This window comes from Rhamphochromis sp. 'chilingali', assembly GCF_963969265.1.
Source record: "Rhamphochromis sp. 'chilingali' genome assembly, chromosome: 18".
Classification (NCBI taxonomy): Eukaryota; Metazoa; Chordata; class Actinopteri; order Cichliformes; family Cichlidae; genus Rhamphochromis; species Rhamphochromis sp. 'chilingali'.
Window position 1 is genome coordinate 16,225,245 of NC_137945.1, and position 27,410 is coordinate 16,252,654.

At 40.6% G+C, this 27,410-nt stretch overlaps 2 protein-coding genes across 6 annotated transcripts in view; both read right to left on the reverse strand.

Moving 5' to 3' along the window:
- Positions 1–176: 176 nt before the first annotated feature.
- On the reverse strand, positions 177–12,170 carry vill (villin-like). Of its 4 annotated transcripts, none has more exons than XM_080865984.1 (21): positions 12,032–12,170; positions 10,383–10,442; positions 7,709–7,789; positions 7,501–7,575; positions 7,204–7,403; positions 6,680–6,788; positions 6,273–6,383; positions 5,142–5,347; positions 4,960–5,038; positions 4,764–4,862; positions 4,377–4,530; positions 4,130–4,230; positions 3,889–4,026; positions 3,625–3,783; positions 3,194–3,373; positions 2,939–3,084; positions 2,436–2,580; positions 1,909–2,097; positions 1,603–1,671; positions 1,150–1,437; positions 177–473 (listed from the first exon to the last, which is right to left on the reverse strand). In XM_080865984.1, the coding sequence occupies exons 1-21, from the start codon at positions 12,068–12,070 to the stop codon at positions 360–362; spliced, it is 2,742 nt and encodes a 913-aa protein (XP_080722110.1). In that variant the 5' UTR covers positions 12,071–12,170; the 3' UTR covers positions 177–359. The 4 variants fall into 4 exon arrangements, with proteins under 4 accessions (XP_080722110.1, XP_080722111.1, XP_080722112.1 ...); XM_080865985.1 differs by lacking the exon at positions 10,383–10,442 and adding an exon at positions 10,846–10,884; XM_080865986.1 differs by lacking the exon at positions 10,383–10,442.
- A 1,332-nt stretch (positions 12,171–13,502) lies between these two features.
- The window catches only part of ctdspla (CTD (carboxy-terminal domain, RNA polymerase II, polypeptide A) small phosphatase-like a), a 41,234-nt gene continuing 27,326 nt past the window's right edge, over positions 13,503–27,410 (reverse strand). For both annotated transcript variants that reach the window (XM_080864478.1, XM_080864477.1), the window contains 5 exons: positions 23,293–23,394; positions 18,552–18,608; positions 17,736–17,828; positions 17,462–17,647; positions 13,503–14,670 (listed from right to left, as the gene is read on the reverse strand). In XM_080864478.1, the coding sequence (XP_080720604.1) occupies positions 14,545–14,670; positions 17,462–17,647; positions 17,736–17,828; positions 18,552–18,608; positions 23,293–23,394 (564 nt within the window). In that variant the 3' untranslated portion in view covers positions 13,503–14,544. The remainder of the gene's footprint in view (positions 14,671–17,461; positions 17,648–17,735; positions 17,829–18,551; positions 18,609–23,292; positions 23,395–27,410) is intronic.

Sequence of the window (27,410 nt, forward strand, 5' to 3'; positions counted from 1 at the left end):
GTTTTCTGTTTATTCACTGCATTTGTGATTCAGATAAAATGCTAGCAAAACATCATCTCAGTATGATCTACATGAAATGAAAAAAAAATATACAGATAAATATAAAGCAGAATAATTAAAAAAATAATCTTAGAAATGTCAGTCACGTCCTTTAAATTATTACAAGTTACATTCATGGTCATAATCATAAATACCATTTGTTAAATCTAAACAACTTGGGATGTTGGTCGATTTTTTTTTTTACCCCTCTGACAGCAAAACAAAATATTGAGATGAAGGTCAGAAGCTAAAATGCTGCCGTATAGTTTGGTTTACAAGCGGATTTCTCAGCAGACAGGCTGGAGATGTGTGATTCCTTCTCAGAAAATTCCTGCTTTCTTCTTTAAATCATTCTGGCGCCACTTTGGCAAGCGCTGGAAGTCTGCGCGAGTAGTACTGAGCAGGTTCTCAAAGTCCAGGTCAGATAGATAATCCTGCCAATCGGAGCACAGAGGATGGGAAACGGTTAGACTGACCTCTGCTGTACACAGAGCTCTAGGCACAGACAATGGCAAGGCCTCCCACCCTTTCTTGGAAAGCCCCATATTGTCTCTTTGTAGTGTCTTTGTGTCTTTTTGTGGTTGTTCATGACTCGCTAGAAGCATTTTATGTGGCTCTGCAGTCACTTTTAATCTCTTCGTAGTCACTTTTCATCCATTTGCAGCTGTTTAGTGACCTTTTCAATTGATGATTAAAATAGCTTCATTTATATTACTACATGTTAATCCAAATTCAGAGAAATGAAAGAATCCCATCTGATGGAAATAATACTTTTAACTTGCTAACAAGTGCATATTATGTTTTTGTGTATGCTAGACAACATATCACACGATTGGTGGCTGTGGAGTTTTGACTTGAAATGGCAGTACAGTCACAAAAATCTGCTTTGCTGCAGGTAAACATACTAAATAGGTGTCGAATCATATTGAAGTATTTTTTATGGTGACGTGATTAATTTTACTAAAAAAAAAACCCCAAAACAATAACTTCTAAATTGTAATTGTCATGATTAGACGTCACTTTTAAAGGTGTTAATTAATGCCCTGAGAAGGACGTTAAACAATAATCAAATGCTGATTTTTACCATTTATAATTGATCTGCACACACACCTCTTTCTGGGTGGGATCCACTCCTTCTGGTAGCTCGTCTGGAGTCTTGTTGACGAGGAGCTCAGGGTCAAAAAACTTTCCAGCTCCAGAAGAGGACAAGGAACTAGCAGAGGAGGAGGACATCCCAGACTGGGGTCTTGTAGGACTAGAGGGTCTGGGGAAAAAATCTGTTTCATCTTGGAAGTAGGCCTTGTTGGGTGGCGGAGAAGTTAGAGGGCCCCCAGGTGCTCTGTAACCACCCCCACCTCCCCCAGCGGGAGTCTTGTTCAGCTTAGTGTTCTTCAGGTCCTGCAGCCACGAAAGAGAAGTTTTACAGAAGCAGTTTCACAAAAAAACAAAGGTAAACCTCCGAGATGTAGACATTCACAGGTTAGCAACACTACTATATATGACATTAAAGATGTTAGTAGGTATTACAGCTGTGATATTAGCACATCAGTGTGAGTCACTTACTAGAGTGATCTGTGAGATAGATGTTGAATCACTCAGCTTGTTTTTCATCTCCTCATAGGAGTTGCCTCCCTGTTCAGAAGATCAACGGAACCAAGATTCGTCACAGTAAAGGTTAGTATTCGTGCAGTGACTTTTTCATCTTCAATTAATCCATTGAATCATCCACTTGTGTTTGTAAGTTGTTCCTAGCTTCTGAGATGATTAAATCAATTGATTGCATGTTATTGTAATGGGAATTTGTAATGCCTTGATCATGCTTTCTATGGGATCCCAGAAAGATGAAAGGGGAAACTGTTATAAACTCACGCTCCACTTGTGGGGATCCCACGCGTTGAACCATCCGGTGAAGGTGGGCGGCTCGTATCCCTGTTTGACAAAGATGATGGGCGTGTCAGGGTCACGTCCAGCCGGGTGAGTTCTCAGGTAATCCCGCGCGCTGTTCAACGCCTCTTTGGTCTCATACTCATAGGAGGAGTTACCGATCCACAAGAAAAGCTGAGATTCAGAGACAGAAAACAAGAAAAAGAGACAAATTACTCAAAGAGTCTGCTGCGTAAGTTGCCAAAAACTGAGCTTTAGGCCTGATTCTGTCTTTCCGTGTGAAGTATTACATAAATAACCTTGAGCTGAGTCACTACCACCAGTATAGATTAATTAGAAACCATAGCAGGAGGAAACAATAAGCTTGTGTAATACAGTATAGTGTTTGTTTCATATCTATCAGTTAATGTGCAGTGAGTTTCACAATCTTCCTGATGAGATGCTCATAAACAGGAAGCAGGCCCCAAATCAACGGCAGGGTCTGACTGATTTCAGCTCCTTTGATTGCTTACCTCTTCCCAGGTGTCCAGCAACATGACGTCATCTTCATCTAGGTCACACTGGGCGAAATCATCCACCTCAGTAATCTTAAAGCGCCCCGTCTGATTGGAGCATTCGAACAGCCGGGGACTGTGAAGCGGCTCCTCCCTCTCAAATCTGAAATGACACAGGCCGTCCTGTCGTAACAGCAGATAATGTTCCCTCTCTCTCTCTCTCTCTCTCTCTGTGTATGATGACATTGGGCATATTCCACTGACCTTGGTATAAAAATAATCCAGACAGATTTAATGTAAGCTTGGAAATGGTTCAAAATATGATTAAAGGGCCTTTTTGGATGAATCCTGAAGTCCTTGCTAATTTGTTATTACTGGCTATATTTTTACTTTCTGGACCCAGATTGAGCGCCCTTCATTGTAAATACTTGACTGCTGGAGTGTGTTGTTAAGCGAAAAGCCAAAAATATCCTATTTTTGTCACAATATGCAAAAGCAATGCTGCCATTAAAATATTTTACCTCCTGTCACTGGCATAGGAGCCCTTTCCACCCAAAGCTATCCAGAATTCAGCAGGTTCCTGGCCCTCCATCACCACCCGCTTCTCATGCCTGGACAGCACATCAGACATCGCTTTCCCCATCTCTCTCTCATCCCCATTACAGCCCTGGGATAGAAGCAGAAATCAGGGGGGAAATGGTTTTAATGTGTCAAATACAAACTAAACTAATATTTATGTTATTTCAAAGCCTGCTACACAGCCCCATGATAGATACCTTTCCATACCACAGGTAGGAGATATTGTCAGTTTTCAGCAGGAAGACGTCATTGGAGTTTAGAGAAGCGGCCCTGGCCACCACCTCTGTGGCTTTAGTATTCAGCTCATTAGTCCCTCTCACCTGGAAGAGCCTGGCATCTTTGGCAGGGTTAACCACACCAGGTCGACCTGTTCCTCCCTTTAGACACACACACATTGAGTTTCCAGTTTCTTTCAACTTTTATTTAAAGCTTTGATCGATCTATTTTTGCATCATGGATACTTTTATTGTATCCATGTAAATCTCATTTTTAATTTAGATTTTGCTGGATTACTTCCATGTGTCATAATTTCACACACAAACCATACAGATATTTTACTTTTAGTCATTGGTGAGAATTTCTAATCCAGTTAAGAATCCTTTTCAGTGTGAAAATCATAAAATCATACCTCAAAAATGATAAGTTTGCCTTTGAAAATAGCCAGGAAGTGGCGGGGCTCCTTTCCCATGACCACTCTGACCTGAACTGGGGCTCCATTGTACTTGTTATCAATATTGACAGCCTGGAAGGCACTTGCTGCAATCTCATCGCTTGTGGCATGGCGTCCCTGAAGTAACAAAGAAAAGACGTTTACACATTGAAGGTGCTTGTCAGTTTTCCAGAAGCAGGAGGAAATGGAGAACAAGGAAGCATAGATTGGTTTGACACTGACCTGCCACATGTAGAGTATGTACTGCTGCTGGCCTGCTCTTTTATATGAATACAGCACCAAGTAGCAGTCTCCTCCATAAAACTGCCCGTAGGTTTTTGGGTCTATTTCAGCCAGTTCCAAATTCTCAATGCACCACACCTGACACAGGCAAACAACAGCTCAAACAACACGCAACAATGCAACTGAAGTCTGAAAAGTATCTGCACTGTGTTTGTCTGTATTCCTGCATATGTTTTCCCACCTTAACGTCTCCTGATGCATCGTCCACCATGCGGTACTGTGCTGCCAGTTCAGGGCGCGCGTGTAGCTCCATCACGTCAAACTTTCCGTCGTCGACCTTAGCTGTGCGGACACAAAATGTTCAGAGTTAATGATGAACAGCATAATATCAGCAAATAAGATTAAATAGCATATCAAGAGATAATATGTTAACTGTGCTGGAATTTATTTTGAAGAAGTGGATTGAGCAGTAGATTTGAAGAGGCTACCTATCTTTCCAACGTTGTGTGTGGTACCCAGGCCCTGAGTTTGGTCTCTGTCTGTCCAGGATTTGAACAGGTGCTTAAAGATTGCTGACTCTGCTCCCTCAGCCATCACCTCCACAGTGGTGCTGGCTGGGTACTTTTTTGCTTTAATGTAGCTCTGTAGGAAAAGATTGATGGACAAAACTTGTAGTGAAAAACATCTCCAAAAAAGCATATAAAAACTGAGATAATCCCCTCAAGCCATGCGATCCTTGGAAAAGAATAAAACGATGAATTTATATTTATCCAAAATCATTTAAGGAGAAAGAGGATTAAAATTTACACAATTAATTTATAAGACAGAACAGGAGGCACTAAGAGATCCTTGGTGTCGTCATTCTGTATACTCACCAGTGCCCGATTCATAGCTCCTTGTCGCTCTTCTTTGGAGGCCTTCTTTCCTTTCCAGACCATCACACTAGACCCTTTGTTGTCCAGAATGAAACAGTCCTGAAACCCCAAAAGAAAAAAAACATTGAAACTGAACCACTTTTCTTTTTTAATACTAGCATCTAGGGAACATTCTCAAAGAGTGAACACTAATTACCGAGGATTTCAGAAGATCTTGTGTCAGAGGTTGTTTGGCCACTTCTTGAATCACTAGATTCCCACTATTGTCATAAACGCTGAGGAAGAAAATCAGAAAAAATGGGTGTGATATTGGTAAATAGTTGAAATCAGTTTCTACAGTTTTGTGTGATCAATGCAGTGGAAGCATAATGTACTTACTGGTAGAGTCGGACACTGTTTTTCTGCGCACTATCAGGCACATCATCGGAAGTGGCCTCCTTCAGCTGTGCCGGTTTTGGTCCGAGCACAGTCGTCAGGAATTTCATGAGCTCGGGCGAGCTCCGCTCATCTCCTCCTTCCACAACACCGATCTGAGCGCGACCTCCGCGTTCCCTGTCCCGGATGTCCTGAGCCAACAAGACCGCCTGGAAAGACGGAGGGAGAAACAAAGACACAAAAGTGAAAACTGTTCGCTCAGTGACAACAGCGACTAAAAGGTTCACGTGTTACACAAAAATCTACACTATCACTGTAAAAGAACTGGTTGTTATATAGTACACATATCTCATTCAAACACATGCACTTTTTCTGTGCCTAATGTTTATCTAACATTAATACTTAGGGTTCAGTATTTTGCCCAAGGAAACTTTTGCATGCAGACGGGAGCAGGCGGAGATCAAACCACCTGTTTTACCTGATGAGCTAAAAGGTAAATGGACTGATTCTTATATAGCGCTTTTCAAAATAAATAAATAAAAGCTGTTGGTTTTTCCTAACTCTTCTTGCATGCATGTTTCCAATTTCACAGACAACTGAAAGCTTACTGCTAAAGGCAGTGGTGTACATTATTGAAGATCCACAGCCGACAGGTTTCAAGAATTAAAAAAAAAAATCACTTTACAGACACTTTCAGTGCTCCTTAATTTTCCAAGGGTTTGCCACAGTGGATGGATGCACGTTTGATTTGGCACACCTTCTATGTCCTTCCTAATCAGAATCAGAATCAGAATCAGAATCAGAATGGGGTTTATTGCCAAATGTTGAGCAGGTTTACAACATTAGGAAATTGCTGCGGTGCTTCAGTGCAATGATGCAATAATGCAACCGAGGCCCTGAGTTCATAAAATTCACTTGACACACAAGAATAAATTAAATTAGTCATTAGTCAATCTAGTCATTCTCCCTTTGTCAGAAACAGCCTTAGTGCAGACATATTTTATCACCTTTTTGTTCGTAAAATGTTAAATTTCTTTCCTCTTTCCCACTTTGCTTCCACGGTGTGTATTTTTCACGAGATCTGACTACTTCTCGTGCCGCTGCTTATTGTAACCAATCAGTGCAGAGGATTACCTTGAGCTTCTCTCTTCTGTTGCTCTGGGGACCGTTCCACTGCACTATAGCTTTCCCGATATCCAGAAGAAATATATCTCCTTTGTTAAAGCTGCTCCATGACACCTCCACCTGCATGGAAAAACACACACAAACGCAAACACAGTGGAGAGTTGAATAACATTCAAATGGACAGTACACTCCGTCTGAAACAATACAGCGTATTAATTAATCACACTCTCATACCACCCCTCGGGCAATTAACACCTACACAGACAGCTACGACAACAAGACATAATCTGTTTAAGGAGGGGTGCCAACACCTCTCTGTAGCGTGACTGTGTGAAGCCACTGATAGCAGCAGAGGGAGGCAGGGAGTAAGACTCTCGTAAAGCCTTTCATATCCCTTTAATTTGTTTTCTGAATACCTCTGTTGCTGTGACATCCTTCCTCCCTTTGACATGCAGCAGTCGCAGGACGTTGTAGGCGTTTGTTTCAACGTGGTTGAAACCTGAGGCCACTCCACCCTTCTTGTAGCTGTGGAGAGAGAAGTTTACTTTACCAAAGTTCAAGTGCAATAAAAATATAAACCCAGTGACTTGAAACTGAATGGACATTTAAAAAAATAAAAAATTAAAGGAACATTTTTTTTCTTATCAGTATGATTTTTTTCCTTAAGGTTGTATAACCATAAAGCAAACATGCAACTAAAGGTTAAAGGTTAATAAATTGGGCAAGAGAAATTGGTGTTTTTTAATGCTAGGCCTCAGAAAACAAGTGTGTTTTGTGTCATAATCATTTCATAGAGGCGGATTAGTGTTGTAAGCCATGACTCAGGAAGATTACAACATAAGTGTGTGTGTTTTTGTGTGTGTATAGGAGAGACTCATTCCCTTGAGTATATCACCATCCCCTTTCGTTCAAACACCAGCTGCCTTCATCGGGAACTCACATCAGGCCATTTTTGAAGTAACTCCTGAACCGCGGTGACTCGTAGCCCTGCACCTCCCTGTACTGGACCGGACTCCCACCCAGGTACTCGTCCAGCTGGGTGACGTAGATGGCAGCAGCACCTTGTTCATCCTGAGAGGAGGTTCTTCCAACCCAGTAGTGGATATCAGCAGACTGGCGGGAGCCTTTATTCTCACTTATCTGATGATAATAATGAAAAGCATGAGAGGTGACACATATATGATATATATGTATATATATTTATATATCTCATGAAATCACCCAGTTTTTTACTCACATATAGAACTATGTAACAGTCTCCCTCAAAGAAATTGCCAAAGGCCTGAGGTGGAACGGGATCCATTTGCATTTTCTGAGTAAAGAAAACAACCATTTAGACCTCAAACAAATATGAGATTTCAACATGCCGCAGCTCTACATAAAGCTCAGCAGTGTGGACAACAATGTCAACAACATAGGGTGCGTGTAATGCGTTTTAGACTCACATTGACGGTCCATATCTGAAGGCCTGGCTTTCGGCGGACATTTTTAAATGCATTATTGTTTTCATTCATGATTCTGCTGAACTGTAAACATAAAAACAAAAAAAAAAACATGTGTACTTATCGTTATTGTCACAAACAGTTTACATATTTGCATGAAAACTATTGATGAGCGTCTAATGTCTTAATTGTTATAGATTAAACTCAAAATATTCTCACTGTTAAATTTGAATGTAGGTTTGCTAGGGTTTACATACTGTGTCATCACATTTGTTAATGCCCCAAAAAACACATCTTTATGCCACAATGTGACAGCAAGCTGTTAAGACGCTTAGCGAAAAGTTTTTTGTTATACCACGGTTATAACCAGGTATCTGTTTATAAGATATGTTTATAAGATATAAGACGGACATAACTTCCAGTTCTACAAAATGATGTCACTGTACATGTAAGTGCCTTTAACCTACACTAGCTTTAATGGCCAGAAGGGGGCAGCTTTTCATAATGCGAAAAGAAGTTGTAATGTCCACAAGAAACCTCTGACATGGTTTTACTACTGTAGTAAACACTCTTCTAATGAGTTTATGATCTTGTTAGTTTAAGCACAACACAGGGCAATATTCATTTAGTAAATTATGACAATATTTAAAATGAAAGAGGACGTTCACTGTTTGACTGTAGTAAAAAAGAAAAAAAAATCTTAAAAATAACAGGTTTTCTGCACTTGCTTTTAAGCTTGTATTTTTGTTAGCCAAGGCTAGCAACCCTCTTAATACACAGTCATTAATGCATACACCTTATTAATCAAACCAGGTTGATAGCGTTAGCATAAACTGATTAACTACAACAAGAAGTATGGTCAAGGCCTTTAAAAAAAAAAAGAGGGTAAAAAAGCAGAACTTAAGAGATGACATTATGGTGGCTACAGTCTATGGACCTTTCACTGTGTTTTGCCATGTGATTAAAATAAGCTATCCCTGTTACATAATGATCTCCTTTTTATTCATGTTGTCCACTGACACCACCACTAGCTTGTTTTAGCTTTTCAGCAAAAGGTAATAGCTAGCTAGCTGTGGAAAAAGAGTAAAAACTATAAGAATTAATTAAAGCTTGTTGTTTGTTTGTTTTTAACTGTTTTTTGCAAAAAGAAGACGAAAAAAGTAACGTAAAATAAAACAGCTAAATGATATAAAATTAGCACAAACTCTGAAGAGATAAATACTTAGAAGATTAACTAACACACTGAAAAATACATGTTCACTCCTGACTCCTTAAACAGTACTTGAACAGAAAAAATATTTCACTTTAGAGACCTCTTCCTCACTCTTCCTCATCCTGGCATCGCTGTCTTTTCACTGGAAACAGATGTCTCCAAAATGACAAGTGAATGCTTTCAAAGGACTGACTCTCTGACAGCAAAGCACCTCTAATCCTGCTAATGAGTATCAGCTTGGTGCTGTAGGAAAATACAAGCCCTGCAATCAGCGGTGCTTTAACAGCCTCTTGACTGGGATATCAGAAACAACAGCACTGATAAGCAAACAGTATCACCAGCTGAGCCAACGTTAGGCTGTATGGAAACAAGAACATATTATGAATGCACTTGCAACACTGATGCCATAATATGACATTGTGAAACAGCTGGAGTAGATGTGGTTGTTATGTGTGAACTTATTCTTGGGATAAGTAATATAAAGCACTATTACATGTACTAGCTCTAATCTTTGTTCCGGGTCTAGTAATAAAATATCTACCCGGGCAGTGATTGGTGGTGTGAGATGAACACTTAGTTAACCACACCCTTTATAGTATTATTAACAGGCTCTGGTATTTATGTCTTCTGATAAAGCGGTGACACACACTCGACAAACAAAAGAAGCAGGTGAGATTTGAAAATGAAGAGACAGCACTTGAGCTTAAATAGCTAATTTTAAGCTAACGTCTTATGTTAGCTTATAAAGCAATTAATCAGGTTGCGTATGAGCAGCTTTGAAAAGAGATTATCCAAGTTTAGGCATCCAGTAGAGCTAGGTGCCAAAAGTGTATGTTGCCAAATGTACATGTGAAGTACAGGTGTAATATTGACAAAAATATAAAGACTTAAAATATCTAATCGTAATGAGTCGATTGAAATATCAGCTACACAGCAAAAATTTATCTAGATAAAGGTCAAAACAGGGAGGGCTCTATCAAACATAATGACCCAAGTCCAGTGAACAAAAACAGGGTGTGTTTTATTGCTTTTCAACTCAACTTTGTCTAAATTAAAAAGTAATGCAATCTCAAAGTGTCTGTAAACTTGTGCTAAACTTTGGTCGTGCCCTGTGACCTTACTATCAGCCATGAGACTGGAGGGCGTCTGTTAACAGCTTGAGAAATAAACACGATACATATTTAAATGTCATTCTTTTTATTTATTTTATTATTTTATTGTTAAAACGTAGTCCCCAAATTTTATTTCCCTTTTCTTAAAAACAAGGTACACCCTGCCCTGCACGTTTGTCCATTACCCATTAGAGTTTGACAGGAATGCCATAGTTCCATTTCAAACAGAGCACACATTCAGCTGTAAAGTGTATGTACACAGAGATTATTCCTTATAACATACGGATAAAAAACAAACATCTAGATGAAGAAGTGACGCCACTGTGATATTTGATTAATTGAAAGTAATCACCTCAACTACGATCACGCCTGGTTGCCAGTTATCAGTGGCTTCAGCTGTGGTTGCAAATCCCTGTTATAAAAAATAAATAAACTGTGCAATCTGATCCCTGCTTAAAACAATTACTGAAAACTTGAGCAAATAACACAGGAAAGATAAACCTGCGAGCGGCATTGCTTCTATTACTCAGACAGGAAAGACTGGTTCCCTATCAATTAACCTGCATTGTCCTTTGGTGGAGCATACACAATCACTTTTGTTAATGCTGCACCATACGTATTTCTTCAACTCGTGTAAAATCACGTTGGTTAACCCCCCGCCCCCCAAACCTGTGTTTATAAAATCCTTAAATGTGATAATAAAGATGTTATTCTTTCCAGATTTCACTGAGTCAGTGAAAATAAATAGAGGTGTGTTCACAAAGCAGAAAACAAGGTAGCTATTCTCAAAGAAATAGTAGTAGGATGGGTCTTACGTTGTCCTGTGACTGCCGTGGTGAAGTCCTGGCTGGTTCCTACAAGTTGTGGAGATAGTGATTTATGTAAAAGGTCTGTATTTATAAGATACCGCTGCCTTTTCCTCTTATGCGCAAGCTGCAGTGCGAGGCATAGAGGGCTGGATGTATTTGTTACCACACCCAGGTATGAACACACCTGCCATCTTCTATCTCGATATTTACAGTGCCACGGTGTTAGATACGCCCCCTCTCATTTCTTCCCAGCTGTCACACTTGATGCAGGTGGAAAGGGAGGTGTGTGTGTGTGTTGCACAATACACCACAGAGTCAAAAAAAAGCCACTGAGACAGACCCCAGCTTCACTCGGTGTCCTGATTGTGATTTATAGAAGCCAATCACAGTTGTGTTTATGTCTGAGTCCTCAGCAGCACAGTGGGCATTACAGGGACCACTTGACACCAATTATTCATTTTACAACCGTTACAACTAGCAGATGGGGGAATTGGACTGAGGGAGCTCCGAGTGCTTTTGGAAAGGAGTCAGACGCTTTTCCGTGGCTAAATCTCTCGTTCTGCGCGTACTCACACCGACACTTGAAGAACGCTTGACATTATCGAAGGTTTACAGCACCGGGCGTTCAAGCTTCCAGTGGAGAAGGTGTTGGCAGATTGTGCTTACATTTATTTGCAAAATGTGCAGAGATATTAAAAGTTTCACCCAAAGTCATTTCCACAGTAATAGAAGGGGGGGAAACATTATTCCTAAGCCGTACATTGAAGTTAATGTAATGAAACAATCATGGGTTGGTTCCTTAGAAAGTTAAGAACACCCTTGAGAATAAAGAGTGCAAGAATCTTCCAGATCTTATAGATCAGAATTGAAAAGAGCCTGTGAATGCTGACTGCTGTTAAACACTTCAGAATCAAAGCTCTTTTATTTCCCAACCAAGACCACCAAGCCCTGCATCTGCTGGTACCCCACACATTTACAAAGTAAGTGAGCAATCTTTTAAGTCCCCTTAATGTGCATTGCAGTCGGTGCTTAAATCACAGATCAGACTATCTTGCTGTTTTATGTTCAGCGTTACGTCGCTTATGCTTGTCTTTGTGTCATATAACTCACACAATCCCTGCCTGCGAGTCTGAACACTACAGTGTTATATAACCATCTTAGATCACAAATTGAAAGCTAAAGCTTTTCTTACCTTTGACCTCTCACTTCTTCGTTCACTCTTGGCTTCCATTATGACCAGAAGATGACTTAGACACTGCACTGAACTTCAGTCCCTGCATATCTGAGGAGAAAAGAAACAAGCGCTCTCCAAGCTTGTACAAAGGGCTCGGTAATACCTAATCCACTGCTGCAGTAAAAGTGGCTGATACGCCAGCGGAAGCTAAAAGTTCACATCAAGATATCACATGAAGCTAAGCTCTCCTTTGGTTGCACATTAACCAGCTCATAAATGCTCGTGCTCATAAATTCATGTACTTAACCCAGCAGCCACAGCAGAGAACAGCGGAGCTCAAGTGTGAACTTCTTGGGATTTCCTTGGGTTTACAGTTTTGATTAAAACACAATAACATCAGCTCCTTTTGAATAAAATTGTAAATAAGAAAACTGTGTGAGAGCCAAAGACCTGATTGCAAATGAAAACACTGAATGTTTTGGCAATTCCTTCAGTTAGCATCATTAAGAGCTTTTTCATCCATGTTAAAATGTCACAAACTACAGTGCACAGAGCTCCAGCACTGATTCTTCTGGTATGATTTTCAACTCAAATGAAAAAATGTTTAAGGCAAACTCTTCCTTCAGTTGCTTCAAAATTTCTCCTAAAACATTAGAAATCCTTGTCACCTCTGCTAACGTTAAATACAGCACTGATAAACTATGCTATATTTAGACTTTCATCATTATCTGCACATTATCATTCATTTAGAGTCATGTTTTCTGGCCAATGGGAAGAGTCAGTTGGCCTCCAGTGTACACTTTCAGTGAGCCTCCGTGAACTGTGGGCTTCCCGTTCTTACCTGGTGTGCTCGTCTGCTGCTGTGGCCCATGTGCTTCTAGATTCAGAAATGCTCTTCTGCAAACCTTTGTTATTACAAGTGGTTGTAACTTACTGTTGCCTTCCCGTCTGCTCAGAGAAGTCCATCAATCTACTCTCCTGAGGCATCAACACAGCACCAACAACCATGCCACATCCAGTCATTTAAATCAGTTTTCTTCTTCATTCTGGTGCTCAGTTTGGACTTCAGCGGCTACCTTGACCATGTCTACATACCTATATCCACTGACTTGCTGCCATGTAATTGGCTGATTAGATATTTGCATTAATGAGCAGGTAAACATTGTAATCAATGAAGTGTTCATATGTTTCTGCATGTTTTTAAGTTCATATATTTTGTGTTTTCATTTTTTTACTGTAGCTGTCACATTGCTGTGTTTTGGGCTTTGTTCATATGGCTTATTAATGTTTTTTTTCTGTGTTAAGGACATGGGTTGTTACAGAGGTTCGTGAAAGCTGGTGTGTGCAGCCCACGCATTAGTTGAATTCAGGCATCGCTAAATGCTATGCACTGGTCCTTTAGTTCATTGTAAAATGATTATCACAGTTATTGCCATTAAGTGAGTTTTGTGAGAATCATTACTCCACGACAGACACAGACAGTGTGCAAACTTGCAACTTTAATAACGTTGTACAGTACGATTTCAACAGCATTCTTTACAATGCACCCAGGACCCTTTCCCCGAATAAATATAATTTTATATATCTAAGCTAATCTTTCCATTTTTTTTCCTCAAACATTTATTGGTGGACAGTGATGTCATCACAGATATTATTATTTTTTTCTTCAGTTACCTAAACGGCGTTTCAATGTCCTCAAGAATCATCAATTTACAGTCACTGCCGAGGATAAAATGATGTTGTTTAGTCACAAATCACATTGAATTGTAAAAACCTTTGGTAAATTTAACAATTCAATGCTACATAACTGAAAATCAAAAGTCTTCCAGGACTAACAAGCTACTTTTCTTCCCCCTCTAATCCAGGAAGTGTTCATTTCACTTCTTTTGGATTAAATGACATTATCAAAGACTCATTTTCAACTTCAATTTAAAGATTCAGTGAATACGCTTTTGGAGAATTGACTAAATATGCAGCATAAAAATGCTCACCCCATAACCCGACACAAGAAAATCAGCACAGTAATGAAGGCACTTCATTCTGTAAAGAGAAGTTAAATCACAGTTGGTTAGAACGAAAAAAAATCAAACGAGGAACGACGGCCTGCATAGCACTGCTCAACACAAAAACCCAACAGGTCATCGATTCTCAGAAACAAACGAAACAAAAATCGAAAAATTTGTGTATTTGATCGTTTTTCGGTAACTAAAATACTTGGAATAGTAAAACCTCCTCTCTCTGATAGAAAAATTACTTTATGCTTGTCTTGCGCTTAGAAACATTTAATATGTACATACAGTAATAGAATCTTTTTCCAGCTAGAGTCCTGTACAAAGAGTCCAAGAACCCAGAGAATCCATACTGTTGTTTTATTTTGATCAAGAGTAGATCATTTGCCTGAAATCCTCCAACTGGGGAAGCTTCCCAGAGCTCTTCGAAGGACTGGAGCCGGGCTACGGGGCCGTGGCAGAGAGGGGAGGCTTCTGTTCAGCAGGGCTTAGGCAGGAGGGATCAGCTGGAGTGGCTGTCTGCTACCTGTTCCTTAGGCTCTGTAATAGACTGTAAACATCCTCCTCTTTACTGAGACCCTCAAACAAGGGAATGAGGTCCAGAAGCTCCGTGTCTGTCATATCATCAAACCAAGACTGCACTGGGACCTGTGGCAGAAAAACACACCCACATTTACATTAGAATCAGAAAGAAAAAGAAAGACCGATCTTATTTAAAGAAGGAAGAAGTGGCTGACAATAGATACCATAGACGCTTAAATGTTGCATTACAGTCGGGGTGTTTTGTGTAAATAATTAATGAGGGAAATAAATCAAAGAGTGGCAGCAGCAGAAACTTCTCCACAGAGCTGAGAACTCTCATAAAATTGGGAACACTGCCTCTGGCACGAGAACAATGGTGATTATTATTAAATTATTATTATTATTATTATTAAAAACCCTGACAGTGTCTTACAGATACAATCATCGACATCAATAATCACTTCATAAGTAACTTATTTCCATCACAGCAGTGTATTTTGACCCCGTTCTTGATTAGGCAACAAGTGCAATTGTAGCCGCCATTTAGCTTAACCTTAAAACTTCTTAAGATGTCACATGTTTTGGGATCATGTGAAAAGGAGTTGTGCTGTGCAGAAGTCTTGCGCCACCTCTAATTTCTTTATATTTTGCCCGGAAAATAGGTGCAGTGATTAAATGAAGCGTGCAAACATACGTGGAAATACACTATAAATGAATATATGCAATTCTAACAAGCTTGAAAGTTAATATTTGTTTGACCGCCTTTGTTCTTCAACATAGTCTGTCATCTTTTAGGCAAGCTTCCTTCTTCTTGAAGGACATACAAAGCCCTTCTTTGGATCTTGGCTGCCTTTTTTTTGTTCTGTTCTCTGTCAAGATGATCCCACAGTGCTTCAATAATGCTGAGGTCCAGGCCCTGCGGAGGCCAATCCATGACCCAAAGTGTTCCACTGTGCGTTTTTGGATCCAGTTATGCTTTTACTGCACTCGGGTTCCTCACCTGTTCTTCCCACCTGCATCCCATCGACGGCAATCAGCAAAGCAGTATTTAAGACTAGCCTAGTTCTCCAGTCTTCGCCAGTTCGTTAGCTACCTCGCTGTGGTAACTAGGCCTCCTTGTCTCTCATCATGTTATTCCCTGGTACTAACCCCTATCTCAATGTGTCCTCAGTCTGCTTGTGAAGACTCCAAGTTAACCCACCTGCTGCGTATTCACTTGGACGCTAGTTGCTTCAGTCACAACTCACCGATCCAGCCTGCAACTTTACTCCTTGGACTCACCGCTCACACCTGCCTGCCATCATCTCTGGATCACTGGAAGCATAAGGTTGGAACCTCACCCTTTCACACACCCTTCCAGACACTCACTTGGCTACTCTCCCCACCTTCCATCCCTATAAGCCTGACCCCTTACCTCATTCTTACCTTTGGCCATTGCACCCAAGCTCTGGATATCGACCACCGGGGACTCATACTACGTTCCCACGCTTCCTTTCCCTTGCATTCAAAGTTTGTTAAAAATCATTTTTCGTGTGTCCATTGAGTCTGCTTTTGGGTCCACTCCCACCTACCGGCCTTTCGGCCTTGACAGATTTTCAGTCCAGTTCTTGCATAATTTGTCTTTTATTCCTGTTTTCTCGTTTATGAATGGTTTCTTGACAGCCACTTTTCCACTGAGACCATTTCTGAAGCCGCTTCAGTGAACAGTAGATGCATCAACTGAAGGGCCAGATGCCTCTTCTTCTTTTATCCTTCTCTTGTCCAGTTTCCTCAAATTCTTTAATGACACACTGCTGAGATATGCCAAGTTTGTTGGTCTTCCATGGTCTCTTGTGTTCTGGGGGCCTCTGGATGTCTGGAGTTTTGATCTCCTCCATACCCGCTTCACACCCTGGAGGACGGGGCTGTGGCCCCCCCACACTCCCTAGCAGATCATTACATGGAGAAACCTTTGGAATGCAAGCATGCTGATCCACACAGGTATGCACACATGGGTATTCACAGACGCGGACTAAAGCTTTCTTGGCTGCTGCCTCAAAGCACACTGTGCGCTGTCTATCTTGCGTGCTGCACAATATCGTTTATTACTTAGTAAATACTGATATCTATGACTAGCTAGTTTATTGTGATGGTGCTTTGTTTTCTCTATTATTATGTTGCTCTTTGTTGTTTGCTGTCTCCTCTGTTTGTTTGTTTGTTTGTTTGTTTTTTTTTTCTCCATACAGGTGACCCAGGAGTTTTTTTTTTTTTTTTGTCTCTCTTCCCCCCCCTTCTCACCGTCTCTTCTCCCCTTGGGTTTTCTTTCTTTCTCTCCCCCTCTCTCTCTCATTCATTCCCCCTGTCCTATTTATTAAAAAAAAAAAAAAAAAAAAAAAAATGACAAAGGATGAACTGAAGCTCTGCCATCACGTAATGTCGCATACTGCTGTTTCTGATGTCATTTAAAAAAAAAAAAAAAAAAAAAAAAAAAAAAAAGAGATATGCCAAGTTTTTAGCTAGTAGACGATGCCAAAATACTCATTTGTGTCTGTGAAACTGTGTTGTCTTTGACATTTTTCATACATTTAATTAAAGAAATGTGAACAAATGTGAACAAGAGTTTTTTGCTAAGTTATCTGTTATGTGTGGATAAAAAAACTGGCGCCTACTTCTGAAGAAAGAACAAAATGGTCAGACACAATGACTGGACTGTTGATAAAACAGCAAATGTCCAAAGGAAAGACCTTGAAAGCCTGAAGAACTATTGCTCAAGACCACTTTAAAAAATTACAAGAAAATCCGGTTCCTTGGAAGCAGAATATGCACAAACGAGGCGTGGTTCAAGACTTTTCCACAGTGTTCTACTTCCTGCTACCAAGACTGAATGACTTTGAATCTGTATGTTTTAGATCAAAAATCTCTTTAAAAAATAACTTACTGCATTCTCAGGGTGGAAGATGTAAGAGGCAGGTGAGTTGTCTATGATGATGACTTTGCTGAGCTCTCGGCCCAGTCGGCTGAGGTCTTTGACGTAGTTTCCTCTGTGGAAAACACAGGATTCCCTGAAGAGACGGGCGCGAAACACCCCCCATTGGTCCAGCAGGTCCGCCACAGGGTCAGCATACTAAACAGGCCAAAGCGCATCAGGTTGAGCAGCACACAGCAAATGAACAGAAGTATTACTGTAACTGTCAAAGCAGCTGGGAACCAACCTTGGCTAAGCTTGCTGTGAAGAGGACACATTCAAACATCTCCCCCATTTTCTGGAGGAACTCGTCCACATGAGGCCTCTTCAGCACGTACACCTGAAACCGAGACACGTAACGAACACGTCTTCGTTATGTCTTTTATTTTCAAAATACATTTTTTGGAGCAAAAACCCAAACAAGAAATCTTCTTCTTGAAATCTTCTTTAGCTGCTCTATAACTATTCAGTTCAATTTTACCCACTTGCAGATTTGTGTTTAAGTAAAATTGGGATACAAAAATGAAACTTAAAACATTTGAGCAATACTTGGATGCTTTGAGGTCTTATTTTTCATTGCTTGTCATCTTCGTCCTTCTTAGTAGATCTCTGCAGGTTAGTTGCTGCCTCCAAGTGCAAGTAATCAAGCATAGGCCAAAGCAGATGCAGAAAGCCTATCCTGGATTACTTGAACCAGGTTACAGCTACAATATCACTTCCTTTGCTTCAAACCGGACACAGACAATTAAACCTTCAAAAGGACGCCGCCCTTTATGCACATTTCTACTCAGTGCACAATCTCTTCTGCTACAAACTCAACAGCAGCTTCAACATTGTGCGCCGAAACACTCGCGTCACTGTCCAGTTATCTTTACTGCAGCAAGGATTCAAAGAATAAATCAAAGACAACTAAACAGTTTGAGCTTAAATCGCTGTGAGATAAAAGGGAATAATAAATACAGAGGAAAGTAAAGTGAAACCAAGGTCTCCACCCTTATAAATTCACACATATTGTTTTATTCAAGCCCATTTCTGGAAGCCCTCCATATCGGTGCAGTATTACCTGATGAACGGTGCCATCAATCTCCACCGGAACAATGAAGTCCGCATTGCTAATGGGCTGCAGGATGACAAGAAACAAGGAAAAGATTCAAAAACTTCACTCTGACAGGTAAACAGCCCAGCCACAAGCTTGCATGCGGTTTAAAAAGAGAGACAGGTTAAAAACTCCTGTAAGGTGCCCCAGGCAAATGATGAAGGCTTTCAGCATAATGTGGTTCCCTCTGCTCCAGTGCTCCGTATCTCAGTGTTAAATAACAACCAGGCGTGAGACTCTGGGGAGAAACCTGAGAGCCGAACAAGATGACAGACTTGAACGAGGACAGGAGGAGTGCTGCCTTTTTACTCTGCGTGACTTGTGTCATTTTTTTTTCTCCTAACGCAAGAAAAGGGGAGAGGAGAGGAGCAGGAGGCAAGAGGAAGATAGATGCCAGAGGGGATGTGGGTGGAAGACGAGCAGAGGGTGTAAAGACGGAGGATGAAAGGATTAGGTAGGAGGCACGACGGTGTCATTTCAGAGAGGGAAAGGAAGAAAAACAGGTGACAGGGAAAATCTGCTTGTTTTCAGAGACACACAATTTTATGTAGGAGCTTATAGTTTGCTGTATAGAAAGAAAACTAACTGAAGATTATTTAGACATATCACTTAATTTAAATTCCACTGCTCAATTTTAAAGAAATCTCCAAAGCTTGGTCTTTGATAATGTCTGGGAACGACAACTTTGCTTCCGAATTTATTGCTTAATTCTGCATTACAGAGTCAAATACCAGTGGCTACACAAACAAGCGTTTGAAGTTCAAAAGCTATTTTAATCAAAATGTTAATTAGCTCCTTCCTTCCCCGCAAAAAAAAAACATTTGGCAGATATAATCAGATCCTGCCCTCACTGTTTGAAGACTAAAGAGTGTCGAAGCTAGGCTAATTAGCCAACTTGTTTATTTGTTGTTGCTTTTTCCTCAGATTAGCTTTTAATTGAACTACGTTTACCTACAGCTTTAATGACGTATTAAACTCAGCCACTGCACCGGAGCATGAGAAGCTATTTCCCCAAATCTAGCATATAGGATAAGACAAAATGAGAGAGCATCTATTCTTAACCAGCTAGTCTAGTTATCGTGATTTTTTTTTTGCTATTTAGCTTTATAGACATGCTAATATAACATGCTAATGCTACCATGTTAAACCATATCAAAAGATTCCCGTATTTAAGCCCAAACGTTTAATTGCATTTTCTTTGTTTAAATTAATTACAATATAGTGAGATACAGAGCAATTATTTAAAACTTGTATGTATAGTACTCGCAACTAATGCACATTTTAAAAAGCCTGTAAAATTTCCTGTTATGCATGTGTGTTGTTACTACGATTATTCTGGCATTAAACTCCAGTTAGAAAATACAGTTCAGTACCATCCAGCAGAGGGGGTGTTTGCTATAGGAATACAAAGTGCAGCACTTTGACCTTCCAAATGTCCATACGTGAGTCTAATAGGATCAGTGTGACAACCAGAGGTGCTTTCTTCTTCCTTTATCTGACACCAGAGTGAGTCAATTAACAGTAAAAGCCTCCCTAGATAAACAGTGTTTATTCTACGCCTCGGTTTTGCATTATGATATTTAGCTTTGGTTAATGTTTACACCAGAGGGCAAAAATGACTGAAGCTCTTCTAAAACTGTCTAAAAAAATAAAAATAAAAACTGTGACAAGCTGGAAAGAGGACAAGGATGCCAGCATACCGTCACAAAGAGAATGGGAAGAGATGAGTGCGATACAGACGGAGCCAGAGATGCAGAAACAGACTTCGCTCTGCTCCTGTGCCTACTGCTCTTCTGCTGAATCACTCCATCATCTGAAGACTGAACACACAACAGCTGCTAATTGCCCTGCTCTGTAACAGACTCGGATCAGAGTCGGCAAGAGATGCGGAAATGCAGCAGGATTACATATGTGGGGGGGCCACCAAGGTAAACGTTATGCGGGCAGTTGTGTAATTATGGATTTCTGCCGAACCGTGGGTTGCTTCACCTGCTGACCACACTCTGGCTCAGAATCAGGGCTCTACATAAGTTTACGCACCTTTACTTCATGAGAATTAGTGCAATTAAAAACATCTCCATGTAATTCTACAGCATACCCTAACATCACAAATTACTTAAAATACACCTTTTCTCATTGGCTAGCATTCCAATTAATTCAAACTTTAGCTGGCCTGTTATATTCATATGTGTACAGTAAAAGAAGTTAGATGTCCCTGGGTAAGGTAAGAAGAAAGGTTGTATTAAAAGACTGTTAGGGAAGCAACTTATGATTATTTTGCATGTTGCATGGCCAAAGTTCTTAACTTGACCATGTTTTTGGCACTTTTTCGCCCTTCTGCTTCAGGGATGAGACCCAGTTTAACCGGACAATGCCATTTCTCAGTACATAAATCAGATGAACTGCAATGTCCTGCACAGAGTGCTGACTTAAACCCCATCCAACATCTTTAAGATGGACTGCGACACCAAGTGCGGGTGTTGATCTCACTAATACCATTGTAGCTGGACGGGACTGCATCCCTGCAGCCAGGTCCCAAAAATATCAGGGAAATCGATCCCAAGAGAGGAAAAGGCTGTTGTGGAATTTTAATGCTCAGATGTTGAGCAAGACATCTTTTGACAAGTGCTTTGCAAATGCACGCTGTTCAAATTACTACAGTGTACAGCATGCCGATCAGTCTTCATTCATTTCAGCTACTTGTGCACATCTAACACACACACAGCAGCTAATCTCAGAGAGGGCTCAGGATTTATCTCCCCATCCATAATATGCAGGATAAAAGCAAGAGTATGTGATGTGTTATGTAACGTTTCTTTTTTAGTCTACGTCCATCTGTGCAGCGTCTCTATCCCTTGTCAGTTGTTGTTATTCTGCTATAATTGTGTAATTTCCAGTGGAAGCATGTATTTACTTTGGAAAGAAAATGCTTAATATTTGACATCAAAATCACCTTGAAACGGGAAAGCTACAGGAAATCCTGCTATGCTTCTGAAAGGAACTGAAAATGCTGCGTTGTGCCACTTTCTGTCTCCCTCTCTTCCTCTCTCAACGTATTTCCATTTAATGCATTGTGAATCCATTTCATACCGCACACTGATCTGTGAACTAAATGAATTTTGATGGACTGGGTATCTGGTGTGTGAGTTTCATCAAAAGGAAAAAAAGAATAATTTTGGGCTCGTTTTGGCCTGCAGTGTATTAGATCCAGGATTTCTGCACAGTCCATTCCACAGCCATTCAAACCAAGAGTACACTGCATTGGACACACCCTAGTGTGTGGGTGAGCCTGTATGATTGTGTGTGAGTGTGTGAGTGTGTGGCCCTGACCTGCTGGCATGTGATTCTGATGGGTGTGTCCGCTTCAATGTTTGTGTGCCTTTCGTCCTTTTACAGTCCAAAGCAATCGAGTCAATGTACTCAAAGTTTTTTTTCTTCTCTACAATCATTTTAATTAAAAGGAGTTCCACTTAAGTGGAACATAAAACTTCTACTTCAACTTTACTTTGAGCTATTTTGTTGCGTAGCTCGCCGACACTGACCGCAAAAGCACTCAAGCGCAGGTAGTACTCACAGGCATAACGAGATCAGTTGAAGCCGGGGCAGAGCTGTGCTCAAATGGGTCACTAGGTGTGCCAGGTGTGTCAGTAGAGGGAGCTTTTGATGGTGAGAGACAAGAGCCATTTACAAGGATAGTGTACTAGTGCCTACTATACTGGGCTTTCCCTTTAAGTGCCTGCAGCAGGCTGAAAAAGGCACTATAACATGTTTGTGAGTGAAAAATAGCTGTACATATGTGCCGTTACATATACAGATGGAGCATTTTAAGCATATTTTCAGCCTCTAAGTAGTACTGCTCACTACTGAAAACAAAAGCAGGGCTGGCACCAATTAAGCTACATACAAATTGCAGTCTAATGAAAACCACAAATATCCAAATGTCATGAATTTTAAGTTTGAAACTTGGCTTGAATTATTTATGGTTTGAGAGATCAAATTATTTTAATTATCATAATGAAATTAGATGACAAAAAACCATTAGACGTGGATGTGGTATGATCATGTGTAACTGTTGGGCAACCCAGCGGTGCAGCGGTAGGCTGATATATATTTTGAAGACCGATACCGATATTTGATGATTCATTAATTAATTAATATTAAGCACCACAAAGAAGATTCTGTGTTTGAACTCGTTGGTTTTTCCTGTTTGCCATGTGAATTTCCTCCAACTGACTAAAGACACGTTACATTAATTGAGAAGCATAAACTGGCCACTGATGTGGATGCTGTGCATCAATGGTGTGCTGTGCTGTGCTGTTTTCTCTTATGGATCGCTTGATGCTTCACCTGCCTTGAAACCCAGTTTGCAATGGATGCATGGATAGAAACTTGATGAGAAAATCAGTCTTCCAGGTCTTCTCAGTCAGATAGCTGTTCTTGCTCTTTCTCGTTCTCACCTGTTCGAACGGGTATTAAGAACCCTTTATACTCTGAAGGACATAGATTCATGCGATTATGTGTAGCTCAGTGATGCTAACAGGGCTCATGCTATTTGTCCTCAGACCGTATTCAGTAGAGTCATTTTTCAGGACCTATTTCTGTTTAATCCAACTGTGGCTGCACAGCAACAGCATGAGGAAAAACAAAACGCAGCGTCGACGTATTTCAAAGTGCAGTGTGTTTGAGGTCATGTAGGGAGGTGCCGTACCTTGAAGGAGCTGTGTACAAGGGTTTCGTCCAAATCGATCACTACACAGTTCTTGCCATAGTCTGCTATGCTGACCTCTGGCAGGAGGAACTTGGCTGGAGGCTGCAGAGAAAACACACACATGCATACTTAATGGTAAGCATATAGAGAAGTGCATTATCGGGAACAGGCGGCCACACACGCACACACACACACACTGACGGTGTGTTGGTGGCTCAGTCAGAGTGTTGGATAAGATCACTTCGGGTGTTTTGGGTGACACTCAAGAAACACTTCTCAGGATTAATGACCTGCAGGCGGGTGTCCCTAAGCTTCTGCTCAGAGATATATCAGCACTTTGATAACATGGAATGCTTCTTCTCTGATTGCAGATGTTACATTATTAAAAGTATGCGAAAATCACAAAGTCATATAGATTTCACTTAAAGTTTTTTAACAAGAAGTCTTGAAACTGCTTAGAAAATCGTTGATGCACAGAGAGGAAAAGGGATTTAGTGTGTAGCCACAAGCTGTATGATTTGGCCAAATTATATGAGCTCATCTGACTATCCTACATAAGGAAAAAAGAGCTCCAATTATCTCTGCTCGACCCTGATTTCTACATCACCAGTGCTTATTTCCAGACTATCCCCAGAATGTGTTAAGAGCATCAACAGGGAGCAGTTTTTTCCTGACATTATACTTGATGTCCAACCCTTGTGTCATACTCGGCCCTTTTTGGGTCCCTTTGTGTGTTTGCATGAAAGCCATTTTCACTGTGTTGGGTGTAATATAGCCAAACTTGCCAAACGGCTTCGTTTTTGTAAAATATTTAAAATTCCAGTCTGATTTTCTTAAATCAGCCTAACACGGCTGAGCAGCAAAAATACTCACACTGATCACCCTCGGGACCGTTTTGGGCCCATTGACTTCCATTATAAACGCTATTTTTCACGCCAGAAAATTTACGGTCAAAGGGAGCGTCAGGTTCTCAGCTTAGGTTTTGTTTTGGACTACAGGCCTTAGAGTTGTAATTTTTTTATTTGTCCACCGGGTGGCGCCCTTGCTTCACATTTGACCTCTGCTGGAAAACAGCGGGCTGCTTGGACAGACCTGCCGGAAATGAAGCCTCATCTCCGGCGTGCAGCAGCGGCTTCGCCCGCTGATCGGGCGGACCATTTCTCGGTCCCTAGGACCATGAGAGGGTGCATTTTTTTTTTTAGTCAACAGGAAATGACGTATTTGTTGTCACGTGGTACCGGAAGTGTGCGCTGGAAAAAGGAGTCCGACGCAACATGCCCCGATCATCGTCGCGAGTTAATCCGGGAGAATGCACTCATTTCGGCCTAGAGGAGGAGCATTTGCCGCCTGGAGACCATTTTCTGGTTCTGGAAAAAAAAAAAAAAAAGGCGATCGAAATGACTCTTGGTGCCAATCTTTAGTCCATCTAAAGGCCTAATTATAATAACAATCAAATATTACTTCAAATGTTTTTTTGGGAAAATATTTAGTTTTTTAGTTTTTTTTTTAGTTTTTTTGTAATTTAAAGGGTTAAAACAACGAAAATATAATTAAAACTTTATATGAATATTTCAGGGAGAAGTAGTTTTAAAAGACTGACCAATTTAAAGTGAAAAAAAAAATTAATATTTAATATTTTTATTGCACTTTTTGGGCGTGGTCGATAGTGTGCATTTTATGAAATGCGCTCCTGGAAAAAAAATAAAAGGCGATCGAAATGACTCTTGGTGCCAATCTTTAGTCCATCTAAAGGCCTAATTATAATAACAATCAAATATTACTTCAAATGTTTTTTTTGGAAAATATTTAGTTTTTTTGTTTTTTGGGGCTAAAAAAACAGGGCGTTCATGTAATAAAACTGGGATTTAAAGGGTTAAAACAACGAAAATATAATTAAAACTTTATGTGAATATTTCAGGCAGAAGTAGTCTTAAAAGACTGACTCATTTAAAGTGGTAAAAAATATTAGTATATAACATTTTTATTGCACTTTTTGGGGCGGGACCTTTTTTGGTCCCCAGGGTGATCAACGTAAGTTTTTTAAAGGATGACACAAGGGTTAAATGCCATCGTATGTGAATTTAGGAGCTATTTCTTCAGATGATAATATTCAAAGTGACATGCCTGCTTTTCTTGCTGGACTCTCCTCGGCGCTGATATTTTCTGTGTTACCTCATGATGACAGAGTTCTGGTGACTGTGCTGTCTTTATGATCGGGTGGGACACTATTGTCCTCTACGAGGTGAGCCTGAGGTTACAGGCAGGCACGGGGCAGATGGTCCGGCCATGGGGGGGCACACACTCAAACCACACACACACACACATACAGATCGTGCACCAGCATTTACACGTTCATCCACACACATAGAGGCTGGGATCAACGACTCTGCCAGCCTTAAATACATATGCATGTATGTGTACTTCTGTGTGTGTTTTTTGGTCCACCATGACTGAATTATAGTGCCTAATGGCAGGACTGCATGCTGATGTATCACAGGAAGCATTCTTTTTGAGCAAGGGCACTGAATGGCATCCTGTCAGGGCGTGATGAATGTGATTTACACATGCAGGTTGAACAAAGAAAGAAAGGCTTACTGGGACCTTGACATTCTCACCAGCAGTTAAAATAACCGTGCTCCCAAAGGCACAGCCGGGGAGCGCTCTCACAGACTTGTTAAATGTGCTAACTGATTGAAAATAGTTGATCAGCTGGAAGAAACAGATCAAATAAACAAATTTATCCTTTTTGGATTTATGAGGAAATGAAAATTCCAACATGTCCTAGTTTGTCTTCAAGGAACCCACAGAACATGTACATGCAATCCCTTGCAACAGAAATTCTACTTTATTATTAGAGCATATAGAGAGGAGAAGCAAATGTCTATACTACTGCTACTGAATCAACACGTTCTCGCTCCCAAAGCGTAACATTTTACGCTAGGTGACAAATCGTCGGTATATTATGCTTTCGGCCACCCAACACGTCTCAATATTACGAGTTCGGAAACATTAGAAAACATGAGAACCGTTTGGAATGAATCTACACACGTATGTTTATTTTACTTAAACCGCTTTGGAAAACACTATCTAACATGATTAAGGTGGTGGTTAACATTAGGGATAAGGTTAGGGCTGGAATACTGGAACGCGTGTTACCGCGTGAACGTCATTCTATTCGATTTCATCCACAATCCGGCGCGTAGCATAGGAATGCGGAAGATCACCTTTCGTGTTCCCATGGAGCGCCTCGGGACGTGACAAATCATCAGTACATTATGGGTCGGAGTGAGAACGGGCTGACTGAATAAATGTAAGAGAACAACACTTGAGATAATAACAAGAATTGGCCAAGTAACCAAAACATTTGCATTTGTGCTACACACAAAAGTCTTGAGCCACAAGCTTCAGGAATAGTTCTCTGGGCTTCTTGAAGGACATTCAAAGCTCTTCTTTGGATGTTGGCCGGCTTTCGTTGAGTTCTCTGTCAAAATGATCTGACACTGCTTCAATAATGTTGAGGTCTGGGGAGGCCCGTCCATGACTGATGTCAGTCCGTGTTTTTCTGTCCAGGTATGCTTTTACCACGTTGGCAGTATGTTTGGGATCATCATCATGCTCATAAATTAAGCCATGATGGATTAAAATCTAATGGTGCTTTTCTGATTTCATCAACTTTGACAAGATCCCAAACACCACAGGCTGAAATGCAGCCCCAAACTATGACAGAGCCTCCACCGTGAACGGTAGATGAATCGACTCTATCAAGTCCTGTCTTTGCTCAGTTTTTTCCTGCTTTTTAAGAACATGACTTTCAGATTCACCTGCTGTAGATAGTTTTTTTTTCTTAGTCCTGTCACTTCTTTTTTTGTCCTCCACTTGGCCAGTTTCCTTAAATTTTTATCAAGGACAGGCTGCACATCATACCGATTATGCCAAGTTTTTAGCTAATAGCTCTTTTTTATGCCTGGCAGACTGTGTTATCTTTGGGATTTTTCTTGGGCTCAGCTAAAGAAATGGAAATAAATTGTGCTTTTGCAACAGGATGCTAATAAGAAGTTGCCTAAAGGTCCAATTTAAAATCGACTCGTTGCTAAGTTGTCTGTTATGTGTAGAAACAA